This window comes from Ailuropoda melanoleuca, chromosome 8, assembly GCF_002007445.2.
Source record: "Ailuropoda melanoleuca isolate Jingjing chromosome 8, ASM200744v2, whole genome shotgun sequence".
Classification (NCBI taxonomy): domain Eukaryota; kingdom Metazoa; phylum Chordata; class Mammalia; order Carnivora; family Ursidae; genus Ailuropoda; species Ailuropoda melanoleuca.
In genome coordinates this window covers 55,837,041-55,853,336 of record NC_048225.1, presented here as the reverse complement: position 1 = coordinate 55,853,336, position 16,296 = coordinate 55,837,041, and the positions used below count along the sequence as shown (strand labels likewise).

The 16,296-nt window shown below is 46.3% G+C and overlaps 1 protein-coding gene across 4 annotated transcripts in view; it reads right to left on the bottom strand.

Moving 5' to 3' along the window:
• The window catches only part of CLPB (caseinolytic mitochondrial matrix peptidase chaperone subunit B), a 141,652-nt gene that overhangs the window by 111,780 nt on the left and 13,576 nt on the right, over nt 1-16,296 (bottom strand). For 2 of the 4 annotated variants that reach the window (XM_019807892.2, XM_002927141.4), the window contains exon 3: nt 528-614. The exons of the other annotated variants lie outside the window; for them this stretch is intronic. In XM_019807892.2, the coding sequence (XP_019663451.1) occupies nt 528-614 (87 nt within the window). The remainder of the gene's footprint in view (nt 1-527; nt 615-16,296) is intronic. 4 annotated transcript variants of the gene reach the window in all.

Below are 16,296 nucleotides of genomic sequence, written 5' to 3'. Positions count from 1 at the left end.
ACTGGAGATAACTACACAGAGGGGACTGTTTCAACCTTTACAAAATAGCTTCCCCCTGAGGAAATGGGAAGTGGGCAGGAAAAGAACAGGGCCTCCAATGGGAGGGAGGGAGTACTCCCCCTCCCTAGTTTCCATCAGAATCTCCAAAGAAATAGCCCAGGGGAGCCCTCGCTGGGGGACGGTGACTAGATGCCTCCACATGGACAGATGGTGGATAACAAAAACATGAAGGGAACTCACATGTGTACCTTCAACCACTTAACACAGGCTTGCAAACACTTCATGGCTTCAATAATGCAAATGACTCGCCTAAGGTCACAAAGCAAATGAAAGATGGAGCCAGGATCCAAGGCTATCTCTTCCCTTTCCCCATCTCCTATACTTTCATTACACCAGGTATAGACCTGACCTTTAGCTCAGTCCATCACCCTGCCTCTGGGAAAGGAGACAAGCGAGGGTGGGAGAGGGTTCTAGAATGTGGTCTGCAAGGATCAGGCTAAGGGATCCCTGTGTGGAATATCTCTCACCTGTCGTTTCGGCTTATGGCTGCCACCATGAGTGCTGTCCAGCCAAGTCTGTGCCTTGCATTAACATCTGCGCCTTCCGACAAGAGCCTAGAAAGAGAGGAATATTTTCAGCATATGGCTTATCACGGAAGTAGGAGTGGAAGAAATGAGACAGTCAACAAACAGGGAGGCTGGGTGAATCTAGAAATAGTCACAGGCCTTTGAGAATGAAGTACCCACCTCAGCTCCTCTGGCCACTCTCCCCCCACCCCAGGCCTCTCCTCTCTCTCATTCTTCCCTTGAATGAGTCTGACTCCTGCTGTTAACCTTCTCAGATTTCTGAGGAAAGAATGTGCCTTCCCTACTTTAATACCCTGACACTCCCACTCCCTTGGTCCAGAATGCTCTTTCCCTGATTCTTTGCCTGTTCTAATCCTACTAGCATGCAATCCTGGCTTGAGAACTCCCTCCTGAGAAGGCTTCCTTAACTCATCCAGTCCACAGATCTCTTTTCTGTCCTTAGAATCTCCCTGTGTTTAGCACTGAATGCCCAATGAGACTGCTTATCTAGGTAGTTCCCAGTTTACAAAAGGATCACATCCTCAAGTTTCTCTGTATGGTGGCTGTTTAGAACCTGAAAATCTTGAACCCAAGGAAAGATTGGAAGAATGTTAGAAATGCTAGATTAGGTTTCTAGGAAAGTCCACATGAGCCTATTTGACTCTCTATGCCAGTGCCTAGCACATAGTAGGAGTTCACTAGTTGCTGGATAAACTAACAAACACAGAGCTTTAAATGTATCACTAAATTCCTAAATTTGGGGTCCTGGGAACAGAGGGCCCTACAATGTGGGGGTGGACAGAGAGAAGGGGAGTAAACAGGACCAACTCTTACTGAGTACCTACTGTAAGCAGGAACTGCCTTCAGAGCTTGACACACATGCTCTCATTTACTCTTCACACAAGCTTAAGAACTTATGTTAACCTCTTTTCATGGATGAGATAGATGACAGGCTCAGTGAGATGCAATGACTCACTGAAGGTCACAAAGCTAGCTAAGGGGCGATTAGTGACTGAAGTTCACATTGATAATGGCTCTATAGCCAGAATCCCTCTCACCTCATCTGCCTTTGTCCAGACTGAACCTGGCTCCATGGAGTATGGAAGACAAGAGACTCAACTGACTTTAGCAAATCACTGTATGTGCTTGGTCCTATGCCAGATTCAGGGGTGGGGGTGAGAAGACACTGGGTCTGCTCTAGGGAGCAAATGATTTGGAGGGGGGGGTGTAACTAAGGATAGTAGGAAACCAAAGCCTGGAGTGTGTGTTTCCCACCAGAAGTGCTGTAGGAGGCCAAGAGAGGGCAAGACCAAAAGTCAAGAGCGATTCACCACAAGGCAGGATCTGCTTATGAGGAACGGGTGGAGGGTGTTTGGGGGAACAGGGAGGCTGCTGACTCTTAAGTGGGTTCCAAATGAAAGGCACCAGCAGAGAGTCTGGAGGCGGGGTTGAGTCCTAGCACCATTCTTGTGCCACAACGTGCAGTAACTGGTGGTCTGGACCAAGCCAAATAAAAGCTCTGCGCTGTTGAAGTAAGCAGGTGATGAAGGCTTGGGAGGAGGAGCCATAGCATGTACGCATTCATCTGGCCTGTGCTGACGCAAGGGAGGAGACAGGCACTGTCAGAGCCCAGGGGGAGACGGGCCGGCAAGCACATAAGCATGCATCGGAGGAGCTCTGTGAATGCGGGAGCACAGGCTGCAGGTGCACACCCAGGGAACCTAACCCAGGCTCAGCGACTGGGAAGGCCTCCCTGAGGAGGTGATGCCAGAGAGTTAGCCAGACAAATGGGGTCGAGGGAGGGAAGGAGTACGTCTGGCAGAGGTAAAGCCTCTCACCCAGAGGAGAAGGCAGCATGACTGGGCCCAAAATGTGAGGGAAGACTGTCAAGAGAGGAGGCTGGGAAACCCTCATCTCTCACCACTAATTTGGAGGATTTCTTCTGGTGAAATTCCTGGGCCTCTTTACCACACACAGTTAAGCTTCTTTTTGCAGAAACAATTTTCCATGGCCAAGAATATTAAAAAGACTAAGAGCCCTATGAGACAAAAATCTCTTTTTGCACAAAACCTCCTTCCTAATTCACAAAACCTTCCCTGGTTTAGCAGGTGCTGTGCAAAGTGCATAGGTCTGAAAGTTTAGAGCCTGGAGTTCTGATCCTGTGATTCCGATCAGATGGTCTCATTTCTGTGGTCCTCAGTCCAGAAGGTTAGAAAATCAGGACCAGCTGAAGCAAACCAAAGAGGCTTCTGAAGGAAAAGACAAGAAGTGTGCCTTGAAGAACAGGAACAATTTAGAGGCAAGGGAGGAAGTGTATGCCAGTCAAGAAGAAAGGAACAAGACAGAAGTAGGGAAGCAATGGGAAAGCAGATTCAGAAATACAAATGGATTCAGGTAGATCCATCCAGGTGACAGTTCACAGCAGAGAAAAAGGCAACTGCCAAGGGATATAGGGCCTACAACAGGACCTCTACAGCCAAGCTGCCCACGTAGTGGGCATAAACCTTTTTTGAGCCATAGGCTTCAAGCTGAAGACTCTCTCCAGAAAAGTGCAGAGGAACACATGTACTCAAAAAAAATTTTTTCTTTCTTTCTCTTTTCTTTTCCTTTTTTTTTTTTTTTAAACATACAATGTCCAGGAGTTCACAGCTCTTCATGAAATCAATAACAGATTTTAGGTAAAAAAAAAAACAAAAAACAAAAAACACCCCAATCTAAAGGGTTGACAAATGCCTGGCATGCATGCTACTGTCCTCCACTCCTACATCTAAGTCAGAAATCGTGACTCTCAGGGCGCCTGGGTGGCTCAGTCGTTAAGCGTCTGCCTTCGGCTCAGGGCGGGATCCCGGAGTCCTGGGATCGAGTCCCACATCAGGCTCCCTCACTGGGAACCTGCTTCTTCCTCTCCCACTCCCCCTGCCTGTGTTCCCTCTCTTGCTGGCTGTCTCTCTCTGTCAAATAAATAAATAAAAAATCTTTAAAAAAAAAAAAAAAGAAAGAAAGAAATCGTGACTCTCTCCTGGCAGCTCTGTCCTGTGGAGGCTTTGCAAAAGCCTCAGAATCCTCCTCAAAGCTCATTCCAATCAGCCATCATTAATCAACGAAAGCTGGGAACAGAGAAGAAGCCTAGCTGGTATTCCTTAGACTCTCACCATAGGCAGAGGGTTTGTCACTGAAGGTTTCTGGGCAAAAGAAATGATAAAATTAACCTGAGAGCTTAAGCAAGCTGAGTCTGAAAGGGAAGAGAGTAGAAAGTAGGGACAAGAAGACAGTTTGGGGGCTACATTTGTAATATTAGACCAAAGGAGATGAGCCAGGGTGGGAAAATGAGAAAGCAGAACACAGTCCGGAGAAACTCAGTGCAGTCAGAATCCCTCCTGTCTCCAGTGGGTCAGTGACCCATGTTCTCCTGCTTGGGCCTGAGAATTCTGGAAGCAGCTCTGCTCTGGAGGCAGGGCCGAAGAAAGAGGATGGCGATGCCTCCTCCTCATGTCCTTTGAGGGCCGAGTATAGTGTAATGAAAAGGAAGAGTAAAGGACTTTGGAATAAATTAGACCTGGATTCAAGTTCTAGTCCAGCTAGATAATACTGGGCAAATCAATTCTCTGAGTCTCAGTTTTTCTCACGTAACAAATAGGGACACTAAACTCTAATTCCCAGCCCAGTACCTGGCATACAGCAGGTGTTTAATACAGGGTGACTTCTGCCTGCCACCTTATCCTACTTCCACCCCTTTGATAGAACAAGTGTTCTGGTCTGAAGCTGGCAGTGGCAGGTTGGCCAATACCCAGAATTCTAAGACAGGGTCACACCGGATGACCTGGGTAATTCATCCAGCCTGGCTCCAGGCACTCCTCTATTCATCTCTTCAACAAACATGTGTACACACCTACTTTGTGCCCAGCTGCATGCTGGCTCCTGACGAGGATACAAGACAGAGGTTCTTGCTTTCCAGAACCTGAGCCAAGCAGGGTTTTCTCTTTTCTCTTTATACACATACACACATATGTATTTCTGTTTATTACTTCTTTTCACAAATAATTGCATTTTAAGATAAACTCACACTGCTAAGTATACAATAATTCCATTTTTAGGAATTGCTATATAATTCTCCATGGCACATCCACCAGATTTTTCCCTCTCTGCTGATACCCACTCAGGCAGCCTCCATGTCCCAGCCACCAAAAGCGATGCTCAAAGAACACCGTCTTACATGTGCCCTTTTGGACGGGTGTATTTCTCTGGAGCATGTACTTGCAGTGGGATCCCCGGGTTTTAGGGTTTATGTTACTTGGTTTGATGCCACTGCGCCAGGGTCCTCTCTAGGACAGCTGCTCCATCTACTCTCCCGCCAGCAGGACAGGGTTGTTCCTGCGTACTGCTCTCCCAGCCAACAAGCGGCAGTTGCCAGCTTCCTACTGACTGCAAGCCCAATAGGTCTAAAGGGATCTCACATTATTGTCTTAGCTTGCGTCTCTGATTAGCAACGATTTTGAGCTACCTGTTACATGCCTGTTACATTTTGGGGTTTTCCTTTTCTATACAATGCAGGACTTTCTTTTAAGAGGAGGACTGCTGGGAAAAAGGGCTTTTCCAAACTTGCTATTCTGTCAATGACCAGAGCCGAAAGAGCACTTGGCAGTCAGGCAGCCTGGGCTCTGGTCAGGGCTGCCACCTCCTACTCTAACGCACTACGGAAGGTATCTCATCCTAAGCTTCAGCCTCCTCATGAGTCCACGCGGGTTTCAGGAGGGGCACAGAAACCTGAAGGAAAGGATGCCATCAACCTGAAGGATCACTTCTAGGAGGCAAATCTTAGTGTTCTTCGGTGACACTCCAGCTTTTGAGCCCTGCCCAGCATCCCCACTGAGCATCATTCTTTGCAGCCTCCTGGGGCTCAGGTGTAACAGAAAAAGCAATGAGCCTGCAGTCCAAGGGCTGGAGTTCAGATTCTTGCTCTGTCACTTACTAGCTGTGACATGGGGGATATTAATCTCTATTGTGCGAGGTGGTTGTAAGGATTAAAAGTGATACTACAGGGTAGCACTCCGTAAGGAGTGATGGCACTTGTTAAATCAAGGACGGACCAGAACCAACATTAAAAAGCACCACAAGAGAACCCAACTACAAACAACTTTTCCTCCTTCAGAGCTGGGTGGGGCCCCTCCCCCACCTCCCTTCGGTGCAGAGCAGCCCTCAAAGTTAGCATTTCACACACACAGGTCTCCTCCATTTCATTTTGTTGCTTTGCAAGTGAATGCCCAGTGGGCAGTCATTTCAAAGTCGCGGGCCAGCTGGGCGAGCGGGTGGCTGCCTGCTGAGAGCGGCTGAAAGGGCCTCTGAGGCCTGAGAAAGCCACCCCTGCTCTCCCCTGTGATTTTCACCAACGGACAAAATGCGGCAAGTGAATTAATCTCTTTTAAAAAGAGCAATGCTTGTGACAGAGCATGGTGTCTCCGAAAAGGTTAGGATTCCATCATCCCTGAGATGATGAGTGGAATGCTTAATGTGGGTTGCCACTCAGGGCAGAGCAGCCTGTGTCTGGGGGCTGAGCACCACAGGCCTTTCTGGGCTCCCTCCAGACTTGTGGAAGGCCCTTCCCTAATGAACTAGGTCTCCTCCTTGGCAGGGCAGTAGTGGGTGACACTAATTGGGGGTGGTCCAGGGCAGCTGACAGGGAGGAGGCCACACCAGCAGTCAGGAGTTGAACCCCAGATCTTGCACAGATCTCAGGCAGTAGTGGGGGGCAGGGGAAGAAGCACGATGGATTTGGTCCACATGCAGGCTCCAGCACTAACTGAGTGGGTAGGAATGGATAAATGAATGACCTAGCCTCTCTGAACTTCACTTGGTCCCCTCATCTGAATGACAGCTCCTGCTCTCTGAGCCTGTTTCCACACCTGTTAAAAAATGGAGAGGATCCCAGCAGCCCTACTCTATAGGTCACAGGGGGGTACCATGAAGAAACAACAAGACAAAATATGTAAAAATACTCGACACGCAATAAAGCACTGGTCAAACGGAAGAGCCTGTGCTATTACCATTTTTCAATTAGTACCTACCCCATTTTAAGGAAGTAACAGTAAACTAGGATATGTGAAAGGTGTACACAGAACTTGGACCACAAGTGCTCAAAATCTTCTGTGGACTGATAAATAAACAGTCTCAAATCTCCAGGCAAGGGCAGTGGTAGAATAAGGGTACCGTAGACCAAGACCTGAAGATTTCTATAGGAGACTACCAAATCAAGGGGAAAAACAAAGCTGCTCTGATCAGGGATCCAGGAGAGTTCTGAAGGCTGGGGACCAAACACAAAACAGTTAATGGAAAAGAGGATGAGAGTGTCAAACTTCCCCTTCCTGCTATGAGTTCTTCTGTATTCTTTTAAATTTTATTGTTGTTTTTGTAACAATGCACATACTATTGCTCTTTTTTTTTAAGCAAAACTTTCTTAGGGGGGAAAAAAAAACCCTTACCCTTTCTTTCTCCAAGAAGCCTGTGCTAATCTATACCAACACTTACCAGTGTCCTTGCGTCCCGCCCCACCCCAGTTAGCGTGTGCTGGCACCATGGCCGCACACCGGCTGAATGAGCACGTCTACAGCACTTCCCTACACGCTCTCACCAATACCTCGGTCTTGTGTTGAAAGTTACCTGTTTTATACTGGTGGGCCTGTCTTTTTCAAGGAACTTAAGGTCCTGTGTATATGTTAGAGTGTGGGTGTAGCTTCTCAGGCTCAGGGCTGGGGACACTTAAGATGCAGGCCTGGGGCTGGAGGCCATGGATTCTAGTCATGGCTCTCTCAGTAACTAGTTGTGTGTTCCTGATCTGTCTGGGCCTCACTTTTCTCTGTGGTAAAATAACAGAACTGATTTAATGATTTCTCAAGTCCCTGCCAGTCCTAAAATCTTTGGATTCTAAATATATATAACGTCAAAATTTGAGATGTGGATTCCTAACAGGAACAGGCTTTAGCAAAACTTCCAAAGAAAGGACAACTCCTTGGGCTGCTGTCTGTAAGAGGGAGAGAATCCCAGACAGGGATATGGGGCTGTTTTGAGTTATTCTGGCTAACCAGCTCTTCCACTCAGGGGAGGGAGGTACCACTTGATTTTTCTTCCTCTTTCTTTATGACCAATCAATACAAAGGGCCACTGAACTTCAGTCGTGCATTGTTCCAACTGATTTCCGGATCCTTCGCATTAACCGGCTCTCAGCTGCAGCTGGGGAGGGGGCTGAAGGGTGGGGAGCCCTGGCCCACCTGCATGAGAGGCCTGGAAGCAGTGAGCCATGCAGACTCAATCATGATCACTATCTGGGCAACAGGGCTCTGGCTGGAGCCTCGCAGAAGGTCCTGTTTACAGTAATAACAGCACCAGGCCAGGCTGTCTGAGCAGAAGCAAGGCGCCTGGGGCTAGAATCCACACACAGCCTCCATCTGCGCCTTATCTACCCACTCAGCCTGGGCTGAGAGGGGCAGGGCAAGGAAGGAAGAAGGCTCCGGTCAGAACCCAGCTTGGGCCCGCGGACTTCAGGCAGGCTCCTGGTGCTCTAACTCCACAAACACAAGTCCTCTCCGGCATCTTCTGCATTTGCTACTTGAACTAAGCATTCTCCTTCAAGGCCCCTCTTGGGACTCTTCCTCTAGGAAGCTCTCCAGATGCTCTCCCTACCAGGAAGATGGCCCACTCTAACACTGCAATACCCAAACTACTCCAAAGGGAAGCGGGCGAGCAGTGAGGGAGGAGAAAGGCATTTATGCAGCCTGCAAGCTTCATAACTAGTTATTTCCTACCATATAAGGTTTTAGATTTCTAGATGTAAAGAACGATCTGCAGAGATCTATCAGTCCAATACGTCCTTTTATACAGGCAAACATGGAGGTTCACAAAGCATCAGCTTTCGACTAGACTAATTTGGATATGAGCCTATATCTGTCCCTTCCAGGCTGTGTGACTGTGGCAGGTTATGTTAACCTCTCTGAACTTCAGTCACCTTACCTTATCAGCCTGCCAGATCTATCTAACAAGGGTGCTAAGCTTCACCAAAAGAAATAACGTATGCAAAGCACTTACATTTTGCAAATGTCAGTTGTCATCACCGCAAGTGTTCTATTTGTTCAAAAGCATACAGCATATATCAGACCCTCACTGAACAGTGCTGGATTAAACAGAATGAAGTCCAGTGCTGGGTGACCGTTCTTTGTCCCATCTCTCACAGTTTCTAGCAGGAACTTGACACACATTAAAGTGCAGAGATTATTTTTTTAAACCTCATTTTGAAATGATTTCAAGCTTACAGAGCAGTTACAAAAATAGCACAAAAAACCTCAGATCTGTCCTTCACTCAGATTCTCATTACATTTTGCCTCTTGTGTTTAACCACTCCTTTTCTCTATTTTTTCCTGGACCATGTGAGAGTTAGTTTCAGACATTATGCCCTTTTACTCCCAAATACTTCAGCACATATTTCCTAGTATGAGGCTATTCTCTTACATAACCACTAACCAACAATGATCAAATTGGGGACACTTAACATTGATAAAATATTTTTATCTAATAATCAAATTTTGTCAACTACCCCAATATTATCCTTTATAGCAATTTCCCCCGTAAACCAGATATAAGCCAGGATCAATATTAGAATCAGGCATTGCGTATGTCTTCAGTTTCCTTTCACCTAGAATGAAATAGTTGCTCAGCCTTTCTTTGATTTTCATAATTCTAACACTTTTGCAGAGTAAGGCTAGTTTGTTTGTAGAATGTCCTTCAATTTGGATAACGATTTTTTGAGGAACCCATTTCCTATTATTCACCCACTCATTCCACAAACTTTTCATGACACCATGGTTATTACAGGACTCTGAGCAGGATGAGTTTCAGTGTCCCTGCCTTCAAGGCACTTACTGTTCAGCTCCATACCTGGCAAACAGCTAAAATATAAGCGAAGACCCTGGAGAATGTACCATTTGAGTGCAGGTCAGAGCAACAGAATCAAAGGAACAACTTCCTGGAGGCAGAGGCATGAGCTGTGCCAGAAAGGACAGGCAGGATTCCCCTAATGACCTCCCAGGAACCTCCTGAGGAAACACCTCTCTTTCCCCAAGCAGTGTGTGCGATAAAACATGAAAAGCAACAATACAAGGCTAGAAAGGGGAGGGGGTGGCCCAGGGAACCCTCATCTGGGTACCACTGCCCAGGGCTATATGCTATGTCCCAGTCAGCAGCTGCCCTGGTAACCTGGTGACAAGGAAAGCCCTGTCTAGGCAGCTTAAGCGTGGGGAAGGGCCATGGGCGCCACCTTCTGGCACCACAGCAGGACTCTAGGCTGCTAGGGAGGGCAGCTGGGCAGCTGGCTGGGTTGCCAGAAAGCCTGTCACATGTGGTACGCAGAGAGACACAGAAATGGTTCAAACTTCTCAAATAGGGCTGGCACTTGAGCCACCACTGCCAAGGTTCAGAACCTCATGAGCTTTTCGGTAAAGACTGGATTGTGCAAAGCCTTTCAAAATACCTGGCCCCCTAGATAGCTGGAGACAAACATCAGGTTCATTCCAGTAACAAAACTTAAGTAGCGGGGCGCCTGGGTGGCACAGCGGTTAGGCGTCTGCTTTCGGCTCAGGGCGTGATCCCGGCGTTATGGGATTCGGCCCCACATCAGGCTCCTCCCCTATGAGCCTGCTTCTTCCTCTCCCACTCCCCCTGCTTGTGTTCCCTCTCTCGCTGGCTGTCTCTATCTCCATCAAATAAATAAATAAAATCTTTAAAAAAAAAAAAAACTTAAGTAGCATCTTCAGGCCAGGCTTGTGCTGGGCACTAAGGGTACAGAGATGAAACAGACATGCACCCTGCCCACAAGGAGCTCCCAGTCTGAACTGGGGTTGGGGAAATCGGACGAGCACACTAATAAGCGCTTTAAGTATCACGGTGCTCTGAGAGCTCTTTGTACAGAGTCAGCGAGCACACGGCCTACTTGGCTTTGTGTGGTGGAGAGCTCTTGAATGGTGGAGTCAAAAGTACTCACATTTCTTGAGCAGCCTACTACCTAGCAGGCACCTGCCATGTATGATCCCATCTGATCTTGTGACTAGTTAAGGACTTGCCTAAGGCGACTGGCCAGTAAGTGGCAGCTTGGGACTGTGACCCATGATCTCTCTGCCGAATCACACACACTGCCTTCCAGGGCACACATCCCATTTTTTCCCTTCTTTCCCACATTTAGCCTGGGGCCAGCACACTACAGAAATCCTATGGGACTAATTGACTGACAAAAAAAGAAGGAAAAGCCTTAAATGGAAGGGAAGGATCTGAGGGATGGAGATACTCTTTGATTAGTTCTGCTTTCTAGAACCTTCTCCCCTGGAAGAGACCCTCTTCTCCTAGACTCATGATGAGATAGGCCCAATCCACCCTTTCTTCTTCACAGTAGTCTCCACACTAGCTCCACAACTTTCATACTTACATGGCAATATGATGCTGTAAAGTGGTCTTGCCTTCAGGTTAAAACAAACTTGGCAAACAAATCCAATCAAAAGGTTAAAGAAGTACAGGAAGTCCTGGTTCTCAGCAGGCTGGGCTGACTGCAAGCTTAACAGAATCTACGAGTACCATGCAGCTGCCAAAACAGCTAGTTGCAAATTCAAGCCATATTAATAGAAGCATAAAATCTGTAACAAAGGGGATGACTGTTCTGCTCCTCACAACTGTGGTCATGACTAGGATGGGGAGAAGACCTGAAAGCACAGTTTAGGGAACCGAGGCTTATTGGGCTTGGAGATCCATCTCCTAATATTTAAAGGTCTGGAACAGGAAAAGGAAGCTGTGTAGTCCTAGAGGACAGAACAGGGGCTAAAAGGGGCAGCTGCAGAGGAAGATAACGCATAATGACAGCCCACTACGTGTCGAGTGCTGGGCCAGTGCTTTTACACATACCGCTTCAGAATTCATCACAAGATAAAATGTTTTTCTAATTACAAAGTGCCTTTGCTTACATTACTCCAAATGTCCAGAAAGTCTTTGTACTAAGCTCCCTGTATCCAAATACTACCCATCTCCAGGCCCAGATTAAACACCACCTTGTCTATGAAGTTAACTTTTCTTATATACTAATTACAATTCTCTTACCAGACTGCAAGTTCTTGAAAGGCAAAGGTCATCATGATACATGTTTATACTCCTCCTTAATGCCAAATGGGGCATAATGCTTATAATAATGGACCTTAAGAATAAATGCCAAAAATAAATAAATAAATAAATAAATGCCAAAGAAGATACACAAATGGCCTGTAAGTATATGAAAAGATGCTCAATGGATGGACCATTAGCCATCAGGGAAATACAAATCAAAACTACAATGAGATATCACTTCACACATACTAGGATGGCTGTAATAAAAAAGACAGGTAACAAGAAGTACTGGCAAAGACTGGAGAAATCAGAATCCTTATTCATTGCTGGTAAGAATGTAAAATGGTGCAGCCACTTTGGAAAACAGTCTGGCAGCTCCTCAAAATGTTAAACATAGAGTTACCATATGATCCAGCAGTTCCATTCCTACAAATCTACCCAATAGACATGAAAACATACATTCACATGAAAACTTGTTCATGAACGTTCAGAGCAAAATTATTCACATTAGCCAAAAAGTAAAAATATAAACGCCCATCAACTGATGAAAGGATAAATAAAATGTGATATATCTATACATGGAATATTATTCAGCCATAAAAAGGAACGAAGTACTAATACATGCTACAACATGGATGAATCAAGAACACATAATGCTAAGTGAAAGAAGCCAGCCTCAAAAGACCACACCATCTGATTCCATTTATATGAAATGTCCAGATAGGCAAATCCATAGAGACAGAAAGTAGATTAGTAGTTTCCAGGGTCTGGGGGTAAGGGAGAACAGGGAGTGACTGTTAATGGGACTAGGGTCTTTCTTGGGGTGAGAGACTGATGAAAATGTTCTAGAATGAGATAGGGGTGATCATCACATAATTTTATAAATATACCAAAACCCACTGTACCCTTTAAAAGGGTGAATTTTGTGGTATGTGAATTATATCTCAGAAAAATAAAAGAATAAAAGAACGAATGCACGTATGTTCGATCAGAGTCCGCTTATCCTTCAGGACGCAGAGAGGGCCTCATACCTAGAGAAGCTCCACTGAGGACTGGATGCTGCCCAGCAAAAACCTCTTTGAGGGGGAAAAAAAGAAAACCTGAATAGGGACTTGGCTACTGAAGAGGCAGTGAGGCCAGAGACCAAAGTGCCTTGGATCCTGTCTACCGTGCAGGTGCTGTAACTAAGTGTCACCTGCCCTGGAAAGGATCCTGCCCTGCCTGCTGGACTCTGAACCCCGGGGAATTCAGAAGCCTCCCCCAATTGTTTGTGCTTTACATCCAGCCCCTGCTCACTATCCATCTGTAAAAGCTGGTCAAACACACAGACTTCATGGGAGGCCTGGGTGCTATCCCCCCCAAACAAAAGGGCATTGAGATGGAAGCCTCGGCTCAACCTCAGAGAGGATTCTTAGGCAGCCTTCCTGGGCCTCCCATCCACATGAATGGAGGGCCCGGAGCCCAGCCAGCCTGCCCAGCTGCTGTACCCTCCTGCTGGGCAGCCTCTGGAGAATAAACACAGTTTCATTCGACCCATCAATCAACCAGCTGGACTCTATCTGTACCGTGTGCCTTCTGAGTGCCCAGCTAGCCTTGTGTGACTAGGTGGGGTGGAGGCAGGAGGAGGTGCCATCCACCTTGCGGGGACAGCACAGCCTGGGTGAGGAGACACGGGCATGAGAGACACGGAGGCGAAAACCCAACGTGATACTGTACAGCAGAGACTTTAAGGCCGTGGGAATGTGATACGAAAGCTCACTGCGGGCTAGAACAAGTAGTGAACTGCAGTGAGAAAAGCATATACTTTGGGTCTCAGCTTAAATCATAGCTCCACTATTTACTAGCTGTGAGGTAATAAGCAGGAAATCTAAGCCTCAAGTTTTCTCATCTGGAAAATGGATATAACACAATCTGTTCTGCAATACTATAGCAAGAAAGGCAGACAATACACATACAGTATCTAGTACTCTGCTTCACACAGAATGGATATTTAATAAATGACAGCTGTTATTACCAGTGAGGGAGAGCCTTCTGGAAGAGGAAGAGCTTCAGGTGGGCAAACAACATCCACCTAGACAGAAGGATGGAGGTGGAACTGAAAGCACTGCAAATGCTTCCAGGTAGAAGGAGAAAGCTGCGTGTTTGGGACAGTGAGAAGCCAAGTCTGACTGGAATGGGGTTCTTGGGATGGATGGGAAGTGGAAGGCCAGGCTTGACCGATGGCTGTGCAGGGCGGGGGGAGGGGGGTGTCGGTGAGGAGCAGAGGGAAGGACAGAAGGTTCTTCAGGAACCTTGTAGATTCCCAAAAAGGCAGACAGAAGTGGTTCTCCCTCTAGCTAGAAAACACTTCCTGAACAGGAAAAGGGAGCGTGGAAGAGTGCTGAGGAAACTGTGACCCCAGCAAGCCTCTCTCTGCCTCAGGCCTCTTCATCTATAAAATGAAGTGGTATGCCACTTCCAAGTGGGCGACTTTGGCCAAATTACTCAAGTAATCTGCATTTCTGTTTCACCGTCTATGAAATGGGGCTATTATTACTTGCACAGTTGTGAGGATTTAGTGATTAAAGCCTCACATAATACCTACCTCAAAAAAGGTATTCAATAAACATCAGCCACTATCAGTAATATTTAACAATGTCATTGAAGTATTGTTTTATAATATTTTATAGTACATTTGCCAGTATATATAAAAATTATATGCATGAAAAATTATGCCATGAAAAAGTAGTACCCTATAAAAAGTAAATAAAATTCTGAATATATGTAAGTTCTAAAAAGAGGAGTAAAACTAAGCATGATAGCCCGTGTGTTTTTTTGCCCCACTTGCTATTCATTTACCTTGGGTTCATTAGTCTCAGAGGTCTCTGAATGCTCACACTAAAGGCATAAGAAACATGTACAGGGTAACAACTGAATATTCAGAAAATTCTATCCATTACCTTAACTTATTTTTCTAGTGATAGGGCAGTGTAATTAACAACACTCAGTAACAAAACTTACTATATACAGAGCATTCAGTATGTGCTAAGCATATAGCACTAAGCAGTTTCACTCATTTAATTTTCTCATTTACAACTCACAGCAAAGGTGTGAGGTAGTCAATCATCATCTCACTTTGCAGAGGAAGAATCTAAGACTAGAAGAGGTTAGGCAAACTTTCCCAAGGTCACAGAGATGACAAATGGCACAGCTGGAATTCAACACTTGCTTTCTCAGACTCACAGCTGGGAATCAAACCTTGCTTTCTCAGACTCCAAAGTCCTTAACACGGGGATTCCTGCCAATGATATGACAGCCTCTAACAGACCCACTGACTGAGTCAGAGGGGAGAACCACTTGTAGCTTTAGGAGGAGTCTGGACCTGGGACTCCTGCTTAGAAGGGAGGAGAGGGAAGAAACCAGAATGTAAAAAAACCTCAAAGTTCAAAAGTGAGATTCAAAAAAAAAGTGAGATTTTCTGAGAAAGCTTTCGAACAGCACAGGGACAGAGCAGGAACGGTGAGGCAAGAAGCTAAAGTGAGTATCATAAGCCCAGTGACACATTTAGCTTGACTACTTTCAGTATTCTTGGATTTCTCTCCCTCAGTTTCCAGGAAAATTCCCTGGGAAAAAATCCAACTGGTTCTAGCCATGCTGATAGGATTTGTGTTATGGTCGTGACTGAGCTGGGATTTTCAAGAAGCAGCACTTCGGCCACAGCATCAGTGCTGGGGAGACAGCGCCTGACAGCTGTCCCTGCTGCGGGACCCTGGGGGACTGCAGCTTTGTGACCTACCCTGCCTCAGTGGCTGGATCAGTGCCGCAGAAGATCCCAGCACACATAAGCTGGTAACACTCAGTTGGTTCCTGATGTTTCTCAGCCATCAGAAAGGTTGTTGATCACATCAACCCAACAACCCCACCACCACCACCAAATCAGTTACCAAAGCTGTTAGAATAAAGACAAAGCTCCTCACTATGGCCGCTAATGTTTATTCCAACACACACACACACACACACACACACACACACACACACACACTCGTGCTGCAGGCCCCTGCCCTTTTCAGTCCTTCACACACTTGTCATCATTCCTCCTTCCACTGGATCTTTGTAAATAAAACTTACTTCTGCCAGGAAAGCTCTTCTGCCCTTCACCTAGGTTAACTCCTCACCAGAGCCCAAGCTTCCTCTGGGAAGCTTTCCCTGACCGGAAGAAATCCACTAGAGGCTCCAGGACTCTCTTTACCCTCCCTTGCAGCATCTGTCACAGCTGTAATTTCTTTTTCTTTTCTTTCTTTTCTTTCTTTCTTTTCTTTTCCTTTCTTTTTTCTTTTCTTTTCTTTCTATAATTTTACATTTGCACAATCAACATCTGAGTAGGGGCGCCTGGGTGGCACAGTGGTTAAGCGTCTGCCTTCGGCTCAGGGCGTGATCCTGGCGTTATGGGATCGAGCCCCCACATCAGGCTCCTCCGCTATGAGCCTGCTTCTTCCTCTCCCACTCCCCCTGCTTGTGTTCCTTCTCTCTCTGGCTGTCCCTATCTCTGTCAATTAAATAAAATATTTAAAAAAAAAAACAAAAAAAAAATCTGAGTAGACCTTAAGCTCTGTGAGGTGATGCC